Below are 23,623 nucleotides of genomic sequence, written 5' to 3'. Positions count from 1 at the left end.
TGAAAGCATCCTAGACTAGAGGAAAGAGCTTGAGGGGGAAACTGAGGCCGAGGGAACTCAGGGGAGCATCAAAGCTTAAAGATCAACTAGAAGAGAAACAGGGAACTGGCACAAGAGACTGGGCAAGTGCCCAGAGACTAGCATGCCAGGGAGATCCAGGTCCAGAAAACTGGGTCTCCCAGGACCATGGTGGGGCCTCAAGACATAGGAGAAGGTAAATCCAAGAGGTTCTGGCATCCATAAAGGCTCAGTGTTGACTGTAGCCTGACCATCAGCTCCTAGATAAGCCTGGAATGAGGGCTGTGGCAGGTCAAGGGCTTCTGTAGCTTCCACGGTGAAGAACAACAGACTGCCAAGGCCATGAGTGGGCTAGCTGAACAGAACCTCCCACCACCAAAAGCATAAGCCAAGGCAAAGTCCTCAGTTGCAAGCCATTGAGGTCAGTTAGAGTATACAGTGTCTTCTCCATCTAGATGCTGTCCCGCCTGTTCTTTCAGAGAAGGAGGCACAATGCCTGTTGCTATTTTTCAGGTAACTGTCTACAGAATAGAAATTTCCTTATTGTACTTTTTTTCTTAACCAGTTTGAAGATGTATGGAAAAGCTAGAAATGTAGCTGATGATAGAAGACTTCTGTAGTATGCATGAGGCCCTGGCTTCAACCCCCAACACTACACTACACACACAAGCACACACACACACACACACACATGCATGCACACACACAACCTGTTTGATCATCCAGAGTTCAAGGACAATGCCAAATTATTAAGCATGGAACTTCATGCCAGGCTAGCTTCATTGAAGTCCTTGCTACGTGGTCTCGGTCTAGGCCATCAACTCCTTCAGGTTTGTGATGTAGTATAATTAACTCCTATCTGGTCAGTCCTAATGTAAGCTGGGGAACCACTTAGCCACTTGTGGCACAGGGGCATCTCCTTGGTGAATTAGGAAGAGTCATCGCCTCGTCTCTGCTGAACCTCATTCCTCTTTTCTTTCTGAAAGCCTATTAAAGCCCTACCCACACTGCCCACAAAGTTTGCTTTCCTCCTCTGTGTTGCACTGGCATGGCTGAGCTGTTTCACTTCATTTTCTTTATCAGGTGTTAGACGGCTACATGTATCCATGCATCTGAAGTACAATTCTAAATATATAGAGAAAAATTAATAGCCAGTCTCTCGATTGTGTTCGGCTTTGAAATTGGATTGAATGCAAAATTGCAGCTGCTTCTAAACAGAAATTAGATGAGTTGCTAAGGGCCCGGGGGGGGGGGGTGTGGATGGGGAGGGGCTCAGCTGAGCAAGCACTCTCATTCTACAGTAAAGGAAGTGTTCTGAAATTCTTTGATCCGCCTCTGTGGATCCTGCAAGAATAGCTGAATCATAGACCATAGAATGGCGGGGTTGATGCACGGGGATCATAGCTCAATAAAAAAGTTTGCTATTGCCTGCATCAACCAGGGAATTGACTGCTCTTTTGGTCAACTATTGTACAAAGAAGACCAATGTTGGCAGAGAGGCACAGATGGGGTTTACAATGGGACACTGTGGCTGTGTCCAAGTAGCATAGTAGGTGGGACTGAGGGTGAGCAGAGCACTCGTCAACCGAGGCTGTGACGTTTCCAGGGTGGAATTGGAACTGAGGGATTAGGGAGGGCAGATGGACCTGAACGGCTGGTACAAAAGACAAGCATTCCAAAGAAGAATCCAGAAGGAAAACAGGTTACAGCTGCTATCTTTCCACTGTTTTAAATTTTCATGTCTTATTACATTGTTTCCAGGGAAAGACGGAAAGAATGATGTCTTAATCTGTTCTATATTGCCATAGCTGAATATCGGAGACTGAAGAATATATGTCTAAAAGTATTAGGTAGAGTTGGGTTCGTGGTTCTTAAAGTCCAAGATAGGGTGGCTGTGCCCGCTCAGCTTCTGGCAGAAAACCAGAGGGGAGGTGGGTGTGAGCAGGGCAGAAAGGCGGTGGAAGTCCGACAAAGGCTAACCCCACCCCATCTGTCACTGTCACACTGGGGCCTGAGTTCTGATGGGACCAGACACATTCCAGCTGGAGAACAGGGCTGCATGGCAGGCACTCACAAGGCCTCCCTGCCGAGGTAGTGAAGCATCTACGGCCCGCCCGCCCGAGTCCCAGGACAAGAGGCAAACAGAGACTCCTTGAAAGACAGCGTCTTAACTTGCTGTGCCTTTGGGAACCTGGCATTGCTGAGAGCTGTCTGACGTCTGCTTGAGAGAAATGAAACTCTTTGTTTGAAAAAGCCAGGTGGAGGGGGAGTTTCCTGGGCAGCCATCTTGTTTTATGTGGGTGTGAAGTGAAAACCCGCACTTCCTGCAGAGAACAGAAACAAAAGGAGCCCACTGAGCCCACTGGGCTCAAATGGCTTCCTCAGCTGGACCACTGCAGGCCTGGGAGGCTTGTACCAACGCGTTCCTCAAAGTTCTTGATTGTTCAAGGAGGTGAACAGATGACCATGCTGAGGGCTGTGGCTGAACTTGAGACTAGAAGAACTGGTAAAAATGGCCATTACTGTTGTGGACAGAGCTCAGGGGAAGAACTGTGCCAGCCTGTGAAAGGCCCTGGGTTCAAACTACCTGAAGAATATATATTACATATTGTGTTTATGTATGTACATGTATTTTTATATGTATATATATTATATATGTGTGTTACAAATGCAAATGAATGCATATTACATGTGTATATCATATGTGTATATATATATTGTATGTTATGTGTGTATGGCATATGTATATATGTGTGTTTGCATTTGTATGCAGATATAATTTCTTTATGGAAGGGCTAAGGATGTGACTCAGTGGTATAACTATCTAACATATAGAAGGGCAGGGATTCAATCCCTACCATCACAAAATAAATAAGGGCATTTTATTCCTGGAGCCTGAGTGGGTCTGCCTTTGCCTCTCCCTGGAACACTTAGATCACTGTGATGTATGACATGGAGGATAGGGATGTGTAAATGGCCTTGAGACCCCGTGAGCCTGAGTTATGCTCTGTGCTGACCTCTCCCTACCAGGCGAGTGGTCCTAAGTCACAGACATCAACAGGATCCCTGAGATCTTCTGACATTTAATCTATTACCTGGGGTGTTCTTCAAGCTCCCTCTGTGGTGTAGAGGAAGTCTGGATTGGTGCATGTCTAAATCCATCTGTGATGGCATTATTATTTGGTCAACAGTGTAGCCAGTTGTGGTGGCACACACCAGTAGGATTTGCTGAAGGAGGCAGAGGCAGGAGGATCACAAGTTCGAAGCCAGCCTGGGCTACACATTTAAAAAGCCGGGCAGTGGTGGCACGTGCCTTTACTCCCAACACTAGGGAGGAAGAGGCAGGCAGATCTCCGTAAATTCGAGGCCAGCCTGGTCTCTTGTAGAGTTCCAGGACAGGCACCAAAGCAACACAGAAATCTCAAAAAAACAAAAAAGAAGTCAGCAGTGTAGCTTGGTGTGACTCTTATCGAAACATCCACCCTTGCTCTACACTCTTGCACACCCCGCCCCCCAAATACTGTCCTTCCGTGAAAAGAATTGGTTTGGCATAGTGAAAGTTTTCAAATATTCATTTTCCAGATAGATCGCTTTGTTAAATAAAAAAAAAAGTAAAATAAAGTTAAACCATGTGGAATGGGCCCTGAATAGTCCTGCTTGCTAGACTTTTTTTATTCCATCTTATGGAATTTTACGATAAAATAGCAGCAAGCTCATAAAGAAGGCTGTTTTAAAGTCCATAATCCTCCTAACCATAACAAAAGGGTGGTAAATATATTGTACAAGAGTGCGATGGAAAAATGTGCTAAAGTATTTCCATAAATCAAACGTGGCGCTCTGGCATTAGCTCGAAAGCATTTAGCAAATTAGAACCAGATGATTTTAAAATAGAAACTTACATAACTTGATGGTGTGACTTTTTCCCCCCAGCACAAGTTTATCTTCATGAAGTTACGTTGGCTGCAACTGTAATAGGTATTTAAGAAGTAAGGGCAGTGTCTGGCTATTATTCATCTCTGTGGCTCCCACAGTGCCTAGTGTGATGTCGAGCAATTAGCATTGGTGGAGGGGAGCATGAAATCTCTGCAGCTATTAACAAGGACAAAGCAATCAGCAAGGGAATGTGATACTGACATCTAAAGAGATTGCTTACAGGTGCACAGACCCTGGTCCTCAGAACCTAACAGAAAAAGATGCCTTGCTTTCCCTTTCATTGTTAAAGCTGTGTCCTGGTCAACCAATGAATCTGTGTCACCATGCTCTGAAGTGCTGTCACCCAGCAATTTCCTAATACCTGGCTCTCCTTTCTGTTTCTGTCACCTTAGTGGCCACCTCTTCCTCTCCCATTGGACAATATTAGGATGTATCTGGTACCTCAAAGCCAAGTCAGAAGTTCAGTGCAACACACTGAGTGTCTTTGAACTTAGGACTTCTATGTAGAGGTTATACAGAGTGCACATGAATGGGGAGATGCCCTTGCTCTCTGGTAGAGGATTAACAAAGACACTTTAGTGTGATGGAAAGAAGCCAGGTTCAAATTAGGTTAGGGGAAAATATTTTCATTACCTGCCTTAGGTTTCTGTTCCTGTGGTAAAATACCATGACCAAAGGCAACTTGGGAGGGAAGTGTTTATTTCAGCTCACAACTGAACAGTCCACCATGGAAGGAAGTCGAAGCAAGAACTCAAGGCAGGAACCCAGAGGCAGGACCCAAAGCAGAAGTCACAGAAGAATGCTGTTTACTGACTTGCTCTTCCTGACTTGTTGGCCTGCTTTCTAACCCTCAGGACACCCTGCCCAGAGGTAGCACCCTCTTCCCACACCAATCACTGCTCAAGAAAATGCCTCACAGTTGTGCCCACAGATGAGTCTTATGGAGGCATTTTCTCAATTAAGATTCCCTCATCCCAGATACACCTAGGTTTGTATCACATCGACAAAAGCCAACCAGCTAGTCACTTTATGGATTAGATTGTCTTAGCTCAGACTTCAGGCATGGCTGAGTCAGGAGATGCAAACAGGGTCAGGACTCTCTCCATTCTTCTGCTCTTAATGTCTCTGCTTCACTTTGCTTGTGAGCTCATGCTTTCTCCCTGTAGACACGTGTTACATGGAGGAAAAGGCTTGTACTGCTAAGCATAGTTTAAAGTATATGATCCAAAGATGGAGAGGCCTTCCTTTCCTGGTGCACACACAACATCTCAAAGACCTCAGACTGATTTCTCTGAGTCATGGGCCAAGTTCTTAGATAAAACATTGTGGAGAGGAATGCAGTGAAGCCTCTGGCTGGCAGGCCTGTGTGCTGATTGGGAAGGTCTACTAGTGTAGGTTACAGGAGGCAGTTCACGCTCTAAGTGTTGGGGATAGAGAATGGCATGACTTGGACAATGACTGCACACAGGAAGTACCATAAGGGTGAAGGTTTGGCTCACGGTGACTGGACAATGATAGTGTTTAAAGCACTACGGTAACACTTAAAGACTAGCTTCAAGTAAACAACGTTTATTGGAAAGAGCTTCATATTTGTATTACTCTGAGAAATAGAACTGTTGCTGCTGGCAGTGGTGGCGATGGTGGTGGTGGTGATGGTGGTGATGATGGTGATGGTGGTGGTGGTGATGGCAGTGGTGGTGGTGGTGGTGGTGACAGTGGTGGTGGTGGTAGTAGTGGCAATGGTGGTGGTGGTGGTGGCAATGGTGGTGGTGACAGTGGTGGTGGTGGTGGTGACAGTGGTGGTGGTGGTGGTGGTGACAGTGGTGGTGGTGGTGGTAGTGGCAATGGTGGTGGTGACAGTGGTGGTGGTGGTGGTGACAGTGGTGGTGGTGGTGGTGACAGTGGTGGTGGTGGTGGCAATGGTGGTGGTGACAGTGGTGGTGGGGGTGGCAGTGGCAATGGTGGTGGTGACTGGTGGTGGTGGGGGGTGGCAGTGACAATGGTGGTGGTAATGATGGTGGCAGTGGCGATGTGGTGATGGTGGTGGTGGCAGTGGCAGTGGTGTGTTGGTCAGCCTTCTATTATAACAAAATACCCACGATAATTAACTGAAAACCAAATGTTTAATAAGGCTCAGAGTTTTGGCGTTTTTGCACCTGCAGCCAGCCTCATCACTTTAGAGCCTGCGACAAGGCAGCATATTATGGTGGGAGCATGTGGCCTAGGAAATTACTCACCTCAGGGCTGGGTACCAAACAGAGAAAGATGAGACTGCTGTCCCACAATTCTTTTCCAATGATTCAACTCCTTCCTGCTGTGGTCCACTTCCAAAAGATTCCTCGACCTCCCACTAGAGCAGTGGTTCTCAACCTTCCTCATGCTGAGACCCTTTTAATACAGTTCCTCATGCTGTGCTGACCCCCAACCACAACCACATCATTGCATTCCTACTTCTTTACTGTAATTTTGCTACTGTTATGAATCATAACATAAATAGATGACATGCGACCCCAGAGGGTCTCGAACCACAGGTTAAGAACTTTTGCAACAGACCCATGCATTTGGACATAAGACCTTAACACACAGGCGGCATTGGGAAGTACTTGTCTAAAGAAAATCTGTGTGGAGGAGGAGATGGCTAGCAACAGACAGATGACAAACAGACAGACAGACAGACAGACAGACAGACAGACAGACAGAGATAAATGGGGAATTATGATGACTGTGCTTTAAGGAATGGCTCACACTTCAAAGTGTGCAGGGTAGACTGGTGAACTGAAGACTCAAGAAAGACCTCTCAAGTTGATGAAACAGCTGAGCCTGGGGTCAATGTAGACAAAATTTTATCTTCCTTGGAAGACCCTGACCTGTTTTTATTAAGGTCTTCAGCTGCTTGGATGAGGCCCACCTCGTGATGAAGGGTCATCAGCTTTATTCCTTTATTTATTAATGTTAATCTCATCTATAAAATTATCTTCATATTGGCCTCTAGTATGCTACTCTGGAGACCTTGGCCTAGTCAGGTTGACACATAGAACTAATCACAACATGTGAATATGGAGATCTTACGAGATGTCACTGTAATAGTTGGGCTCAGAAGGAAATAAGTTTGTGACTCAGAACCTACACCATGAGATGTGATCGTTTTTTTAGCGTAGAAGCAAGAGTCTAAGTCACAGGAAAGGATGTTCTGGAGAAACAGGGGGAGGCAAAAAGCAAAAGTGCTGAGGATGGAGCCTTGGGGAATGCTTGGCTGAAAAGAAAACACAAAACAATTGGGCAGAGTTGAGAGAGAATTAAAGGGCCCGCAGTCCATTTGGAAACCACTAGGTGCATCTAGCTCAAGCAAGAGGAAGTGGGTGGACATCAGGTCCAGGGAGAGGTAAAGGTTTTAACAAACAGGGAAAGCCTCCAGCTTCAGCAGTAGCAAAGGTGGCTCTCAGAGGAGCATGGCCCCTCAAACTCACATTGGGCTGCATGCTAGACAGACCCACAGGAGGCAGGGGCAAAAATTAAGAATGTACTCATTCTTAATTCTCTGAAACACTGACAGCAATGCTACAAGGGCCATTTTATATCGGCGGAAACAATTCATCGTCACTGTCACGGTCAAAAGCTTGTGTTTCTTGAACCATTCTCATCTCCTTGTTCTAGTCATGTAAACACTAGCACCACAATAAATGTTGCTTAGGACAGATGTTGATGGCTGGAGCAGAGGTAGAGGCTTGGGGTTAGAGTTAGAAGGCCAGAATGTAAGACCCTTCACTCTCTGACTACAGAAATTGGTTGACACTGGGGATGGTGGCTTGCAAATCTCTGGAGATTTGAGACGGCATCCAGACTGCCACAAATTAAATATACAGGATTCTAGGACCTTTTACAAAGCTCACTTGGATGCAAAGCCCCCAATTGGATTGACCAAAGGTGGTGTCTTCTTTATTTCCTCCACGAATCCTCTGAAGGGTAAATAAATCTTCTCATGGGATTGGTTTCTGACCCCAAGGGAGCCTGTCTAATCTGGGATAACAAGGAGCTATGAATCTTTAAACATGGAAGGAGACCTGGATTTATTCATAATAATATTATTGTTCATAAATTCATAAATAATATTATTGTTTATTTATTTAGGCTAGGGAACTGAGAACAAATAGGGTAGCTGGCAGGGAAGCTGGGTCCCTAGGTGGATCTGAGAGAAAAGAATTAAAGAGCTGTCTGGAAGAGGGACTTTTATTCTGACAACAGGACGTATATAGGTGATAGCTTTTGATTTTACTTGTTACTATTCCCTATATCACCTATTATACAGCATTTAAATTGCATTGGGTATAATGCATGAACTGTCTAGAGAAGATTTAAAGCATACAGGAAGATGTGCATGGGTTCTTTGTAAATGACAGAGCAGTTTTATACAAGAGATTTGAACATCCATAGATTCTGGTACCCACCCATCCACACACTCATACCGAAGGAGGGATGTCTATGCAGGGTGATTTGGGGATGGCAAATTGAGTGTTGTGGCTTCTGCCACCATAGGTCAGCAGAAGCCCGGGTCTTGCTTCTAGTCACTATTTTCTGCCCTTCCTAAGACCAGAAGCTCAAGTTTAGAACATGAGTCACGGAACCGCCGGGCATCAATGTTTAAGGAAACCCTTGTAACACCCACTTGTCTACCCATCAAGGACGAAACCACAGAGTGCCAAGACTGCAGCAAATTGAGGGATCTCATACTCTGTAAACCTCAGCTTTTGCAGAGTGCACATGAGTAAGACTGAAAAGCTTGTGCTCACTCATTAGCGCAGTCTCCCTTCAGCTTTTCATATAAGGAAGGGAACTGTCCCTCATTTCTCCAGTTCTGTGGGCAGAAAGGAATATGCCATCCATGTTCCACTGGGTGAGTTGACAATGAACACTGGTGCCTCTGCCACCACCTAAGCCTTGGGCCCATACTGGGCAGGCATTTAAAATAAAAGGTTGCTGGCAGCTAGAATACTTTAAAAACAAATTAAACTCTTCTAAAGCTAGGCTGGACCTGGGCACTGTCTGCTGCGAATCCACCCCACATTCTTCTCCTCCTGCCCCCTCCACCAGGCCCTGCATGGCTGGGATTCCTTCTCCTGGCTCATCAGCACCAGCTGGCAAAGCATTGGACTGGACAAACAGGCCTGAGGCCCTTGGGTCCCTGGATGTTTGCTGCTGATGTGGGGACATGGGACAGGCTTTCTCTGAGAATTGAAACAGCTGGGCTTGTTTAGGACTGCTGGGGGAAGGGTGTGCATCTCTAATCCATCAAGAAATAGCTGACTCCGGCAAAGTGGAGTACACTAAAAACAGAATACCCAAGCATGCCCAGGAGCCAGGAGCCAGAGTTTCTTCAGCTTACTCCACCAACACAGGTACTGGGCATGTAAAACAGGAGGGTTCCTGGGGCTCTCTGGCCAGCCAGCATAGACTAAAACAGCAAGACCCATGTCCTATCAAGAGAATCTGTCTCAAATATTAAGTTGAACAGGGGCTGGAGAGAGAGCACAACATTTAAGAATGCATATTGCTCTTTAAGAGAAGAGTTCCCAGCACCATTTCGAGGGCTCACATTGTCTATAACTCCAGCTTCCAGCTGTAGGGGGCTGGGAATGTTCCAGGGGCCTCTTCTGTGCTCTGTGAGCACCCACACATGTAGCATATGCATACAAACATACATACATACTTATTGTCCTCTGACCTCTACATACATCCACACCCACACTCACACTCACATACAAAGCACAAATACTCACACAATGCACAAATAAGTAAATTCAATTAAAAATAGGAAGAGTATTTAAAGCAAGTACTTTGCAAGCAGACATTGTAGTATGAGGATTAGCAAGGGGTAGAAACAAATGCCTTTGTCTTTTTTATTTAAAAGATGTTCTGTACCACTGTTGTTAAGTTGGGCAGTGCCTATAAAAGAAAACTCTGCTCTATCCAGTCATGGGCTTCCTGTTTGGTTGGTATTGACAGACTACCTTGACCTTTGTAAAAATCCACTATCTAGTTTCTACTTACCAGCAGAAGAAGTCTCCATGGAAGTTTGGTATCACAATTTGGACAAAGTAAAGCATACAAGGCCAGAACACCTCGAAGCAAGAGAAAACAGGCATGCATTTGTGCCAGGGAGCCTGCACATTTTTTTTTTTTTTTTTTGGTTTTTCGAGACAGGGTTTCTCTGTGGTTTTGGAGCCTATCCTGGAACTAGCTCTTGTAGACCAGGCTGGTCTCGAACTCACAGAGATCCGCCTGCCTCTGCCTCCCAAGTGCTGGGATTAAAGGCGTGCGCCACCACCGCCCGGCAGAGCCTGCACATTTTTGCCTTTAAGCCCCTTCTCTTCTAGTGAACACTTTGCCTTGGTCTGACTGGGTACATATAAAATATTGAAATGTGAACCTTCGCATATTTGTAGAACCCAATAAATGTAAATCTTTATTGTTTGCTTCTATATTTTCCTTACAACTTCATGCCTTAGTTAATTCTTTAGCTGTTTCGAAGAAAGAAAAGAGTGCTGAGTGGAGACCCACAATGCTTGTCATACTTCACTAGAGTTGAGTGAATTCACCTAATGTGTAATTTAAGCTGTCAACGTTCCTTAGTTCTTTAGGAAGAGAAAGGGTGGTAATTAAGTATTCCCAAGTTAACAGCATTAAAAATCAAAACTTCACAGTTGCACAGGTTTTCAGTGCAAGTATAGACACTGCCCAAGATCCTCCACTTACGACGGTGTACTGGGTTTATAAATGATTGGCAGGAACTAAGACACTTAAGTCTACCACATGGAAACTCATCTGCCCTGTAACTTTGTGTGAACTGTAAAACCTTCCAAAGTTTCCATGTTGTAATATATGAACTAAGAGCAATCTACCTCCTAGATTTCATACCCAAGACAAATGCTAAGTGAAACGGTATCTGTAAACTGATGTGGGATTCTGCTCTATATGCTGTGAATACCATTGGCTAATAAAAAAAAAAAACTGGCTTGGCCTCATAGGGTAGAACAGAGCTAGGAGAGGAAAAGTAAACTGAATGCTGTGAGAAGGAAGGCGGAGTCAAGAGAGAAGCCATTTAGCCCTGCCAGAGACAGATGCCAGAACTTTACCCAGTAAGCCACAGCCATGTGGCAATACACAGATTACTAGAAATGGGTTGAATTAATATGTAAGAGCTAGCCAATAAGAAGTTAGAGCTAATAGGCCAAGCAGTGATTTAATTAATACAGTTTCTGTGTGGTTATTTTGAGAGACTGGGAAGCCAGGAAACAAACAAGCGGCCACATACAACGGTAAACATCTACCTTAGAGCCCAGCACCTGAGGGATCTCAGTCAAAGGTCACTTATTGGACTGAAAGAGAACACTCAATGGCTGGTCTTTAGCAGGTTTTATAAACTTAACATAGAATGGGAAAGTGGCATGGGCAATATTTTGGGGGATGATTTAGTATGTATAGAGAAAAAAACCTGATACCAAACTAGAAATAATAACACATAGTCCTGGCATGCCTCTTAGCTTAGCCTGCTTCCTCTGATCTGATCTTAATGCAGCTTCTGGGTTTCTTCCCATGTAAAAGGATCTGAACTCAACGCCAGAAAGATCTTTATTTTCTTTTAGAACGTAAATAGCATGTTTTCTGAGAAGGTCCAGATAGTACTATTTTATTTGTCTATTTTATCTTTGTGTGTTTTGATGTGGGGAAGCCAGTTCTCATCTGACCCATGCTGATTTGAAGTCACCAAGTGCTCTTCAGTGCTGGGTTTATAGATACGTACTCGCATTTTATTTATCATTTTATAATAACATTTTGTTATTTTATTATTTTATAATAGATAGTTATTTTGGCTCTGTGGGATTTACTAGCTTAGGGACAACCACTCAGCCCTACCTTTGTAGCTCAGCAGAAGGTATGTAAATGAGCAGGCATGGCTGTGTGCCAATAAAACTTTACATATAGACACAGAAATTTGAATTACACGCAATTTTCACATCTCTCAAAATGTTATTCTTTAGCCTCCTCCCAAACCACTTAGGAATTGTAAGTGCTATTTTTAGCTCACACAGACAGAACTGACAGCAATCTGCCATTGGTTCCGTGTTTATTCTAATAAATGTAAATTGCGGGTTGTTCTCAGATATAAGTTTTCTCCTGTTCCCTTCCCGGGCACTACGCTGAACTTGGAGGTAAACATATGGTCTCTGAATTACTTCCTTATTCATATGGCAATGACTTGAGCACCTCTAAGGTATAAAGAGACAGAAAGGTCAGCCAGCTATTACCCTGTTCTTCCAGAACCCACCCCGAAGCTGGGGAACAGACGTCAACACACCATCACCATGCAAACACGGAAAAGTACTTCAAGAGATCTGTGTTCCGAGTACAATAGAGGCACAGTCAGGAGAAGGAGGGATTTGTTCTGAAAAGCGAGGTGGGCAGGGTGGGGGCTGTGGACAAGCACACACAAAGGCATTAGTGTGTTGAGCCAGTGCTGAAAGCAGACAACTAGCTAGCGCGTTCTCTGCAGAGGGACCTGTCTGCAAAGTCGGGAAGGAACAGGCATGGCCTGTGGAGAAGAAAACCGAAAGGGGAAGGATGAGGTCCTCATGATAGTCCACACCAAAGTGTCCCAACTCTGCTCCCTAAGGCATTAACCTATCACTAAGAGATTGTCAAACACAATCTTAATGTCATCTTTTCTGTCCTGCGGGAATTAAATAGGTGGTATACTCAGGAGAGAGACACAGAGAGATTTCACGTAAGGAAACTAAGAAGAAATCAGTAGAGTGGAGACTCAGGAGAGTGGCTTAAGGCACATGTGACCGCAGGTCACTCTCTAGGTGTCCTCCTGGTTTTGTCTATGAGGCTTTAACTAGGTGACTTCCCAAGCAGCTCACAGGCCCTAGTTCCGAGATTTTGCCCTTCGCTCTTACAGAACAGCACCAGGGTTCTGCCTGAGCTATGGGCAGTCCCAGCATTTGCTTGATTTCCATCTATGTCCCTGCCGATGTCCAACTGCTACTAATGAAATCTCTCAGATGGCATCACGTGCCCTTTCCTGACTCCTGAATGCACCAAGATCTAAAGGAAGCATCATTTTAGCCAAAGAGGCAGCTACTAAAAAGAATGCTGGTGAGTGCAGGGTAGAGCTGAGCCCCAGGGTCCCCTTCCATTCTGGGACCAACCCAAGGGTTTCCTGGGTAATTCTATTACATACTCCAGGTTTAACATCCTTTCACATCCAGCATCTCAGGCTATAGATGCAGAAAGGGCTGTTTATTTATTCACTGAGAGAATTTGTGTTTCCTCAAGGATTCAAAGGGAACATAACATAATAAAGCACCATTACCTGTGATACGCAGGCGGCACTGAAATCACAGCTTGATATTTCAAGGGTGAAAATTAAGGGAAAATAGATATTTCTCTTCAGAATCCTCCAGTGTCTTCCTGTCACACTCAAGGAAAAAAATCCTAGCTCCCTTCCACCACCTCTACGCCTGTGTTCTGCCTCTGTCCTGTGGACTCTGCGCTAGCCACTGATTGCAGCCGCTAACACACGGAGTTCATGCCTCCTGCATTCTTGTCCACGTGTCACCGCTGTCTGGAATGTCCTCTCCTCGGATCCGGGAATGGTCCCATCCCACGTGTTATTCAGATTTTGTTAAATATCACCTCCTTCAGGAGCTTCCCTGATGGCTCTATTGAAAGTAAGACACCCACTCACCTTCCACACAGACGCTGGTCTGTTTTACTCTAGAAATTTCCACTGTTTAGTATGCTTTTCATAGAATTTGCTACTGCAATTCATATTATATATTCCCTCAATTATATTCCTCCATGAGGGACAGGAACTTTAAGCTATTTTCATCTTTTCCCGGCTAGAGAGGTACCTGGCCCATGACAGGCACTCAAGTGAGACTTGTCAAATAGAAAGCTGCTACTGCCGGTGAGAAGAGAAGACACAAAGGGAGGGGAGGATGGAGAGACGGCTCAGTAGTGAAGAGCACTGGCTGCTCCTCCAGAGGACCCGGGTTCTATTCCTAACAACTACATGGCAGCTCAGCTAGTGGTTCCAATGACCTGTCTGGGCTTCCATGGGCACCAGGCATGTCCATGGTGCACAGACTCCAGACAGGCAAAAATACTCATTCACATGAGATAAAACATAAAAATAAGACCCAAAATGAGGGTTTTTCTACCTATTTATGAGGGCCTACGGCACTCATTATCAAGAGCAATGTAACAACAGTGGTAGTTGTCATTAACATACCGAATACTTAATTCACAACACTAATGATATGTAATAAAATCAATAAAAGCAAAATGATATATAATAAAACTTACATTGATATTAAAATAATAATGCCAGGAACAAGCAACCATATTTATAGACAGTATTTCATTTCATCTTCTCTGTAACCCCAGCAGGTATGTATAATTATATTCTCTAGTTTATACTTAAGGAGACTAAGATTGCAAAGTTAAGAAATTCATAGCAATTCCTAAGCAAGAAGGTCACATGATAGGAATCAAGCCCTCTAGCTGGAGAATGCAATTTCACAAACACCTGAGGGCACAGGCTTCAGCAAACCCTTTTGCAATGTTCAGATGGCACCGTGGGTTAGCCTTGCTCACCTTTATTAACGGAATACTCAGCCTGGCTGCTGAAGAAGCCAATGGTAAAGCCTTCTCCATATCCTGGGGCCAAGGACACTTCATCAGAGAGAAAGACCTTTGACTCATGGTCCTCCCATGGCTATGTAGTCGCAAGAGAGGCTTCCTGCAAACTGACCTCACTGCTATGCCTGCAGGGCTACCAGGATGATCCTTCTACCACTCTGTTTCATGCCTAATCTGGGTTCAAAAGACCTTGCAAATCACCCAGGTCAATTCTGCTGTGAGGCCAAGGAGCAAAAGCCATGACCTGGAAGAGGCCTGATCAGCGATACCAACTTCATCAAGGCTGCTGGGGCATAGTGATGAGGACACCAGAACCACAGCCAACCATGGACTTCACATGTAAACCCTACACCCAGAAACCACTTTTGTGGGGCACCTGTTCTCTTGTGCTTTTTGCTTTAATAGTTTTGTTTTCAAAAGTTTTAATCCATTGGGAATTTAGAGAGGGAGGTGGGAGGCAAAATGAATTCTGGTCCAGCTTAGTCAGGAAAAAAGTTAAGAGCTGATTTTTCCACCCGAGTCAAGCAGTCTGGCTGGACTGTATCCCAACTAGGGGATAGTTATTGAATGCTCCAAGTCCTGAGGCACAAGGAAAAGGAACTTCTGTCCTCTCCTGAGTGATTCTCTTTCTCTAGACAACTCTCAAAATGGAACAGCTACACAAATCATATTCCATGCATTGCCAGGGAGAATCTGTTCAGTTTTTAACCAGACTTATCAAACAGTGGGGGTCTTCTCCCTGGGTAGTAAGTGTGAGTGGGTTAATCGGTCATTCTGGGGAGAGAGGTCAGCAGGAAAAAGCCTCAGTGTTCAAAGCCTGGCCTGGCAATGCCAGCAAAGAGCAGAGTGCTGCACAAAGAGGGGTGATCTATAGTGCATGTTCTATAGGACCCTCATGGGTTCCCATCCAACCTTTATCCTCATCAAAGACTGCCAAGGGCTCTTAATGTATCTGACACTTCTCTCTCTGAGGTCCTAGTGAGTTAGTCCTGGAAAACCTTGTGCTTGTGAGTTCCTTTTCACCGAGGAGAAATGTTTTCCAGCCCCTAGCAGGCTGACTTTGCAAAGTACTTTGAACACAGAAAGAAGAAAGAAAGGAAGGAAGAAAGGAAGGAAGGAAGGAAGGAAGGAAGGAAGGAAGGAAGAAAAAAAGGAAAGGAAAGAAAGAAAGAAAGAAAGAAAGAAAGAAAGAAAGAAAGAAAGAAAGAAAGAAAGAAAGGAGAAAAAAATGGCCACAGAAAGGGAAGGGAAAAAGAAAGACACAGAGAGAGTTATCAGCAGGGGTGGTTAGTAAAAAAAAAAGGGGGGGGGGTCTGGAGACAGAAAACCTTTTGTTTCCCCGCTCGTTTCATGTAGACATTGTGAGGTGAATGGCTTTGAAATGAAATGGGTATATGAACTAGTTGCTAGGTCACAGGAAGCGAAATCGTCAAGACTGCTTTGTGAATTCGGACTCTTTAAAATTTTCGGTTAATCTCAAAAGGAACGTATCTCCTTTGTCTGGTTTCTATTTCTTTCTTCTTTAAATTTTATTTCTTTCGCGGGGTGGTTTGGGCCGCCTCCTCGCTTTCTGTTTTCTCCTCCGCCCTTTTGATATCGTGAAAAGAAATGATCATATTACACGCTCTTTGTCGGAGCCTTTTAGAAGTTAGAGGTGGGCGGGGTGGAGGCAGTACCTTCCCCCGCACCAGCCAATGGCGGCGAAGTATGTAAATGAGGGTCGTGATCTGCAGGTCTCAGTCGGGCTGTGAGCTCATAGGCTCCGCAGAGCGCGGGAGGCGAAGGTTCTCCTTTCCATCCAGCCCTGTGCTCAATGGAGGGGCGGGCACTGCAGTGCTTCACTGAGTGACTAGGATAGGACCAGGGCTCATCCGACCAGACCACCGCCGCGATGAAGTATAAGGTAAGAGCGCCTTTTGTACACGTCTCCTGGGAAGCTGGGGACAGCCGTGCCCGCGGGTTTCCCACTGTGACAACCGTGCGGGGATCCCTCGGGTGTCTGGTCTCGCTAAGCTGCGTCTGATCTCGTTTCCATGGTGCTCTGGGGTTGATCCGCAAGCCGACTTGCGCTTTTAGATCTGCTAGTTCGCGGTACAGGGCTCTGAAAGCTGCCCTGAGTAGCGGAAGGTTGTGGAGAAAAGTTAGCATAGAGGCGGGACCAGGCGGCCTCTGGAGATTAGAGGTGTCTAACTCGCATCCCAGCAGGCAAGTCGCAGGTCTCTGCCTGACCAGAGCCGACCTGGGGAGCCTTAGTAAGAGGAATCAGAACTACTGAGTCTTTAATGGACTCTAAAAGCACGTTTTCAGAGTTTGCCTTAAATACTAGATCTGGGAAACTGCTCTAGGCACATTCTTCGGTAGAAGCAAATGAAGAATCCAGAAACTATCACAGGGCTGATGATGGAGAATCCCCGCATCCTTATATAGTTTGGCTTTATGAATAAATGAGTGTTAGTCATTTTTGGGTAACACTGTATTGGGCTCTAAACGGGTCTGAAAGTATGAAAGCTCCGGCTGGCTTCTTTTCCCTGACGCTTACAGAATGTCGTGCTCATATCTTGGCAGCATTAGTTTCCATTGCATTTTGCACCACGGTTTCTGGGGTTACTCTTGGCAAAATGATTATGACTTGCTCAGCACATCCCGTCTAAGGAGGCGGTTTCCAAGGGACTTGGCCCAGTAGCAGATCGCAATGACTTAGCCATGCCTTTTTTTTTTAAATGATGAATAGGCCTCTACTTTCAAAGGACAGTGCTATTATAAGTTCATTTTGGTGAAGTGGCTTAACAGATCCTTTTAACTGACTTAGAAGGGGTTAACTTTGCTTCCTTCTGAGGCAGGTAGTTTCTGACCCTTCCTTTTGGATAGAAGGCTGTAAACACTCCCTGTAGCTAAAAGCCACAGCTTAACATCAAGATCTTTTGTCCAGTGTCTGTAAATCTTGTTTGAAAATTGTTTGAAAACTGTGAACCGAAATGCCCAGTCTTTATTGTAAAGCATGGGCAATGACTCTTGGGAAAATTCCAGCAGTCTGGAAACAACACAGGTATCCGTTATCGCTCCACTATCAGCTTTCCATTTGGGGGCATCAGTGGGGAGAAGTAGAGGAAAGGATGGCTCCAGTATTCAGTGGGAGATGCAGCTTCCTACCTGGCAGGAACAGAATCCTTTTTGGAAGTGTTTCTCCCCATTGCTGTCTCCTTGTTCACATAACTGATTGGGACTACATAAAATTTCGCCTGGAATTCTTTTCTCTCCTTTTCTCCCTGCTGTTGAATTAGGACTATATTGTAGAGAAAAGGGAAAGGATTTCCTCGGGCTGTTCCTGGAACATGAAATGGTCGATGTGAGCTGTGAGCACTGCAGTCAAGAAAGTGACGAAGTCTAAAGTCACTTTGATTCGGTGACCTCATCATGTTTAGCTTTGCTCTTTACGGGAAAGAAATGTCATGGGGACGGGTGATGCCCACTGCGGGTGAGAAACTGCAACTGGGGAAAGCCTCCCACTTGGATGGGTCTACCCGGAGCTGAACACACTGCCAAGCAATAGAAATAACATGGCGGGGGTTGTTAGTGCTATTATTATTATTATCATAGGAAACTCCACCAGCAAAAAGGCTGAGCTCCCCAAGTACACAAATGACACATAGGCACCCTGTGTTGGCCAGGGCAGAAATGAGCTGCTTTCCTCCTGTCATGAAGCCTATTAACTAATAAAAGGCAACTTTTCTTTCAGGAGAGAATTAGTCATGATGTGTAGGAGATGCTAAAGTAGGGGCATGTTGAGGAGAGGAGAGACGGCCATACTGAACTCTCTCTAAAGCGCTAAGGTGCACACACTTGTTTCCAGAGGTAGTAATTGTGGCCCACAGAGGCCAAGCAATTTTTCCAGTACCACCAGCTCATGAGCATGGGATTAGAAAGGACCTCAATTTTATACTGATGATAATTAGGAAAAAAAACAACTAAAACAAAAATCATCTGCAGCTCCCTGAAACAGCCATCCCCTCTGACTGGTACATTCTGGTTCCAGAAAGTTCAGAGCTCTTTCATCCCGAGTGTTCCCTCGGGATAGTCTTCTTTTCCTTTTTTTCCAGTGGTAACTCTACAAAGTGAAATACAAAGTTGGCATTTATTTGTTGAATTTGAGCTACTTAAGTAGTAAAACCAGATAATTATTAGATTGTAAAACCAGGAGTCTGGAATTATCTCTTAAACACTATGTTGCGCCATCAACTATAAATCCAGCATGGACTTAAAAATGGACCATTGTAAGATGCGTGTCAGAGTCAAAAGCTTTCTTTTTCCTTTCAAAAGGTTTCTTTTTTTCTTTTTCTTTCCTTTTTGCCTTCTGTTGTTAACTGCATGGTCTTGTTTAGCTACTTTAGAGTCCCTAACCAAGGAACAATCAAGTTCCACTTATTTTGTCCTTAAAATCCACAGCTCCAGGCAGCTAGCAATTATTTACAATTATGAGGGCTACAGGATGCAAGCTGTTGCTCTAGGCAAATCTGCCTGCTTAGCATACATTGAGCCTGCTTTTATTTCAATTATGTTTTTATTTGTTCATGTGAAGACTGTCGTAGGTGTTTAATGTTCCATTTCTCTTAAAAGAGTCTGCCTGGGTGAAAGGTAGCCATGAGGGTTTCCTCTGTTAAGATTCTACATAAAGAAGCCAGGCGTGATAGAAGGACCCCTTTAATCCAGGGACTTCAGGAGGCAGAGGCAGGTGGATCCCTATGAGTTCCAGGCTACTTAGGGCTACATAGTGAGACACTGTCTAAAGACAATGACAATAACAAGAGGTTCTATATAAAAATCTCTTTAATGTACATCATATGTTCCTCGTGGCCTTGGCTTGCTTGTTCAAGGGTCTGGAGGTGGCTGGTAGGTGTTGCCCTTTGTCCTGAAGCTCAGGGACCAGTTCCAGTCCCTGTTTTTAACAGAAGCCCTGAGGGCCCTGCCCATGTAGTAGGGGCCAGGAATGAAGTCCTATCCACTTCATGCCCAGGCCTGGAAGATGTTCAGCAAGTACAGCTTGTGAAGGGGTGTCCATGGCTGAGCAGCTTTTGGGGCTTCATCAAATTTCATAACTCTTAAGTGTCTACTTTAGTCAAAATCTAATCTATTTTCTAGTCATTATAGAAGAAAAGGTCACTCTTAAGTGTTTTGACTTAAAAAAAAATAAAGTACGGTGAAGTATGGCCATACAGTTAAAAAAAATCTACAGTCTTGAATTTAGATTACTGTGGTCCAGCTGATTGGGGGCAAAGTAGTTCAAGGAAAAGCGAAGCATATAATGAAAAGCTTCTGCAGAGGAACTTTGAAAATATTTTATTTTCCAAAGTTGTTTTAAGGGAGAAGTTAGAGAAACTGAATTAGTCAATGTGGCTATTTGTAACATACAGAAATATCAATTCTCTTTTTGCTTTGATGTTTCGGTTATAAAATCTTTCTTGATTAATTGTTGTGTTCAATTCCAGTTTAGGATCGCTTCCATACCCACCTGCTTTTAAAATGCTGCATATTGTCTGTGGATTTAAAAGCCCCAGAAGGTGTTTCAAAAAAAACATAGCTTCATTATTTATGGTTTTATATTTATTTAGCAAACCCATTTCAGAGCTAAAGGTCTTCCATACATAGAGATGAGGCTTTGTCAAAATGCAGGTGTCCTGATAATAGCAAGTTTAACACGTTGAGCAACACACTCTAAATCCCTCCAGCATCCTCTTCTTGTTGGACCACACGCTACTCTTGTGCTCAGAACCTAGCAAGTGCCTTCCCATGTCCTCTGCCCCCAGTCTCTGACAAAATAAAACAAAGCTAGACAAAATCCTGCCTCGATGCCTTTCAAAGCCTTGGCAGATTCTCTCTCCCCTTTGTGCCTTTACGGCAATACCTATCTTACCTTTTTTTTTTTTTTTTTTGGTTTTTCGAGACAGGGTTTCTCTGTGGTTTTGGAGCCTGTCCTGGAACTAGCTCTGTAGACCAGGCTGGTCTCGAACTCACAGAGATCCGCCTGCCTCTGCCTCCCAAGTGCTGGGATTAAAGGCGTGCGCCACCACCGCCCGGCAATCCTATCTTACCTTTTCAAATGAGCACTCCTTATGTGTCTCTAGTATCAGACCCTTGTGAGGCTCACTCCCACCCAGCTACCTACATGGTCATAGCAGTCTAGTGTGCAGCCTCTGCCCCCATGTTGGCTGCTCCTTGGACTGCCTGTGGGGGTTCTTACTCCTTTCATGGGCATGTGACACCAAGCCTATGTGACTTGAGTAGCCAGTCACTTCCCACTAATAAAGTCTCCTCATCTATCCACTCCATAAAACAATCAATGTCTAAACCTTTGTCTCCTCTAATCTCTTACGTTTTTCACCTCTGCCCTACGCTGTTAACACTGCCTCACTTATTAACCCCATTTAATCAAACCACTATCTAAACGATACCTGTGGTGGACTCCAGTTTTAAGGAAGTCTCATTGAATGCAAGAGGCCCATCTTTTCCTGGTATGTAAGGGCATACTGACAGACAAACCCTTGTTGAAAGTGTAATGTAGTCTCTGTCAGTCTTGAACAGGTAGGGACTTGGCTTTGTCTACTCTTGTAAGAGGAACAAGATGGCTTGTGGAGGAAGACATTTCCATTCCTTGGGACTTAAGGCCCCATGGTCTTATGCAAATTAAACTCCCAGAGCTTTCAGGTTAGTTGCAAATTTGAGATGGTATTAACTGCTTTGTACTATTACTTTGAAGTCTAAGCCAATGTATAAAGTTCTTATCCTAGATCCTGGCATACAGAGAGTAGACAATGAATGCTAGCTGGCCCCAGCTCTCCTTGTAGTGTATGTACTCGCTAGATATTGAAAGGGTGGGGTGGGTTTCATGGCAAGATCATGTCCACATCCCAATTACTAAGTTAAGATGGTTGAGTGTCACTGAGTATTCCACAGCAAGAGTGTACATGGTCGGAATGCAGACCCCAGGTCCAGGGACCCCGAAGCCTGCCTACAGCACACAGCCCCCACGTGCCAATGACTCCTAGGTTTGGTTTCTTCATTGTTATTGACAAACTTGGAATTCCTGAAATTACAGGACTTTCTCCTAGTGGGTACTTGGCAAATATTGTAGTCCAATGCTGAATTACAGAAAACACCTATGCCAACAGCCTTTTTTTGTATGACATAGAAGTATTCATGTTTCGAATCCCACTTTTGCTTCTTTCTGACTGTTTTTTGGCAACTACTTTAAACCTCTGTCTTACTAGGTAGCTGCAAGAATCTAATGTATGAAAGTCATTGGTTTCTAGAACACAGTAGGCATTTGATAACTAATAGCGATTTATGTAATTTTTGATATATGATTTTATATAGGTATATATATATATATATATATATATATATATATATATATATATATAGCGAGAGAGAGAGAGAGAGAGAGATACACACACAAATCTATGAGTAGTGATGGAATATGATGATAACTCCATCATGGATGAGGTACCATCAGGGCCCATGACCATGGAGAGAGACGTAAACCTAAACAGACACAGATACATAGAGATATTAACCTTATACTGTAAAAGGTTTAAGAAGAAGTCTTCTCTACATTTGTTTCCTCTTGGAACAGGAGATGGCTCAGTAGAAAAAAAGTACTCACTGTACAAGCATGAAGACCCAAGTTCAAATTCCCAGCACGGTATAAAAAACCCTGTGGCTGCTGCTCATGCCTATAAACCTGGCGCTACAGTGGGGGGTGGGGGGGCATGACCACAGAAGGATGGCTTGGGCTTGCTGCCAAGTAGCCTAGTTTTATAATGGTGAGCACCAGGTTCACCGAGAGACCCTTTCTCAGGGAATGAGACAGAGAATCACAAAACAGGATAGCCAGTGTCTTCTGCCAGCCACAGTACATACATTTATTTCCCGCATGCACACACATTTACCACATATACATATACACCTACCACACCGGGGGTAGGAGAGACTATTTACCCTTGACAAAGGCTGTGAGGAAAACAGAAAGCCATCCATTTAAATAGATGCAATCCATGGAAAGTCAGTTAGGGGCGATGTGGGATGTTCATGATTAACTCATTCATGATCAACTGCAGACCCAGTGATGTCAATGTAACATCGTAAGAGGTACCTATTTTTAAATCATCTTAGGGTTAGAAAGGAGTGGACAAATTTCTTTGGAATGCTAACCCCCAGGACCGCAGCACTATCCTCAGAAACATATAGACTTAATTGCCAAGCCTCTCTGCCAAGACAAACGCAGCAGGGCCCTTGGGAACAAATACAATATTTCCAACTTAAAATGCCAGAACTGCTGGTTTCCTAGGCAATAACTGATTGCAAAAAGCCCGGGCATGGAAAGAAGACAAAAATCCCCAAAGCCCTGTTTAGACTTCGTCAACAACACCCCCTCCATCTTATTTACTTTGAACATTCCAGTCATCTCCCTGCGGTAGTTCTTACTGGCTAATGAGGACTCTGCATGCCAGGGAGCTGCAGTCGGCTGCCAGGACTCTTCCTGAAGGATCTCCATTATAAGATAAGTGATCTTGTTGGAGACCTTTTTCACCCCTAACTGGAAAGGCTGAATCTTTGAGAGGGTTCTTTTAACAGACTATGTGATCTGTGTAACTTGAGGGAGGCATATCATCTAGGGACAATGGAATGGGTACTCCAGAGAGTACTGGTACTGATGATGTGTGACATCAGTTTGCCGTGGCTGAGGCCGAGCTTGGGGACAGCCGATTATGAATATATTAAGATTGTCAGTGGAAGGGCTGAGGAGATGGCTCAGTTGGTAAAGGGCTTGCTGTGCTGAGTTTGATCCCTGTCAAAAACCTACAATCCCTGTGCTAGAGAGGCGGATACAAGAAGACCCCTGTAGTTCCGTTGGCCAGGCAAGTGAGACGAACAGGTGAGCTCCAGGTTCAGTGAGAGACCCTGTCTCAAAACCAAT

At 44.5% G+C, this 23,623-nt stretch overlaps 1 protein-coding gene across 2 annotated transcripts in view; it reads left to right on the top strand.

Annotated features, from left to right (window-relative positions):
- The window catches only part of Nedd9 (neural precursor cell expressed, developmentally down-regulated 9), a 108,943-nt gene that overhangs the window by 44,676 nt on the left and 40,644 nt on the right, over positions 1-23,623 (top strand). The window contains exon 1 of one of the 2 annotated variants that reach the window (XM_057788011.1): positions 16,424-16,555. The exons of the other annotated variant lie outside the window; for it this stretch is intronic. Within the exon in view, the coding sequence (XP_057643994.1) occupies positions 16,544-16,555 (12 nt within the window). The 5' untranslated portion in view covers positions 16,424-16,543. Of the gene's footprint in view, positions 1-16,423; positions 16,556-23,623 lie in introns of those variants that run through there. 2 annotated transcript variants of the gene reach the window in all.

Source organism: Chionomys nivalis, chromosome 13 (assembly GCF_950005125.1).
Source record: "Chionomys nivalis chromosome 13, mChiNiv1.1, whole genome shotgun sequence".
NCBI lineage: Eukaryota > Metazoa > Chordata > Mammalia > Rodentia > Cricetidae > Chionomys > Chionomys nivalis.
This window is presented reverse-complemented; position numbering and strand designations above follow the sequence as displayed.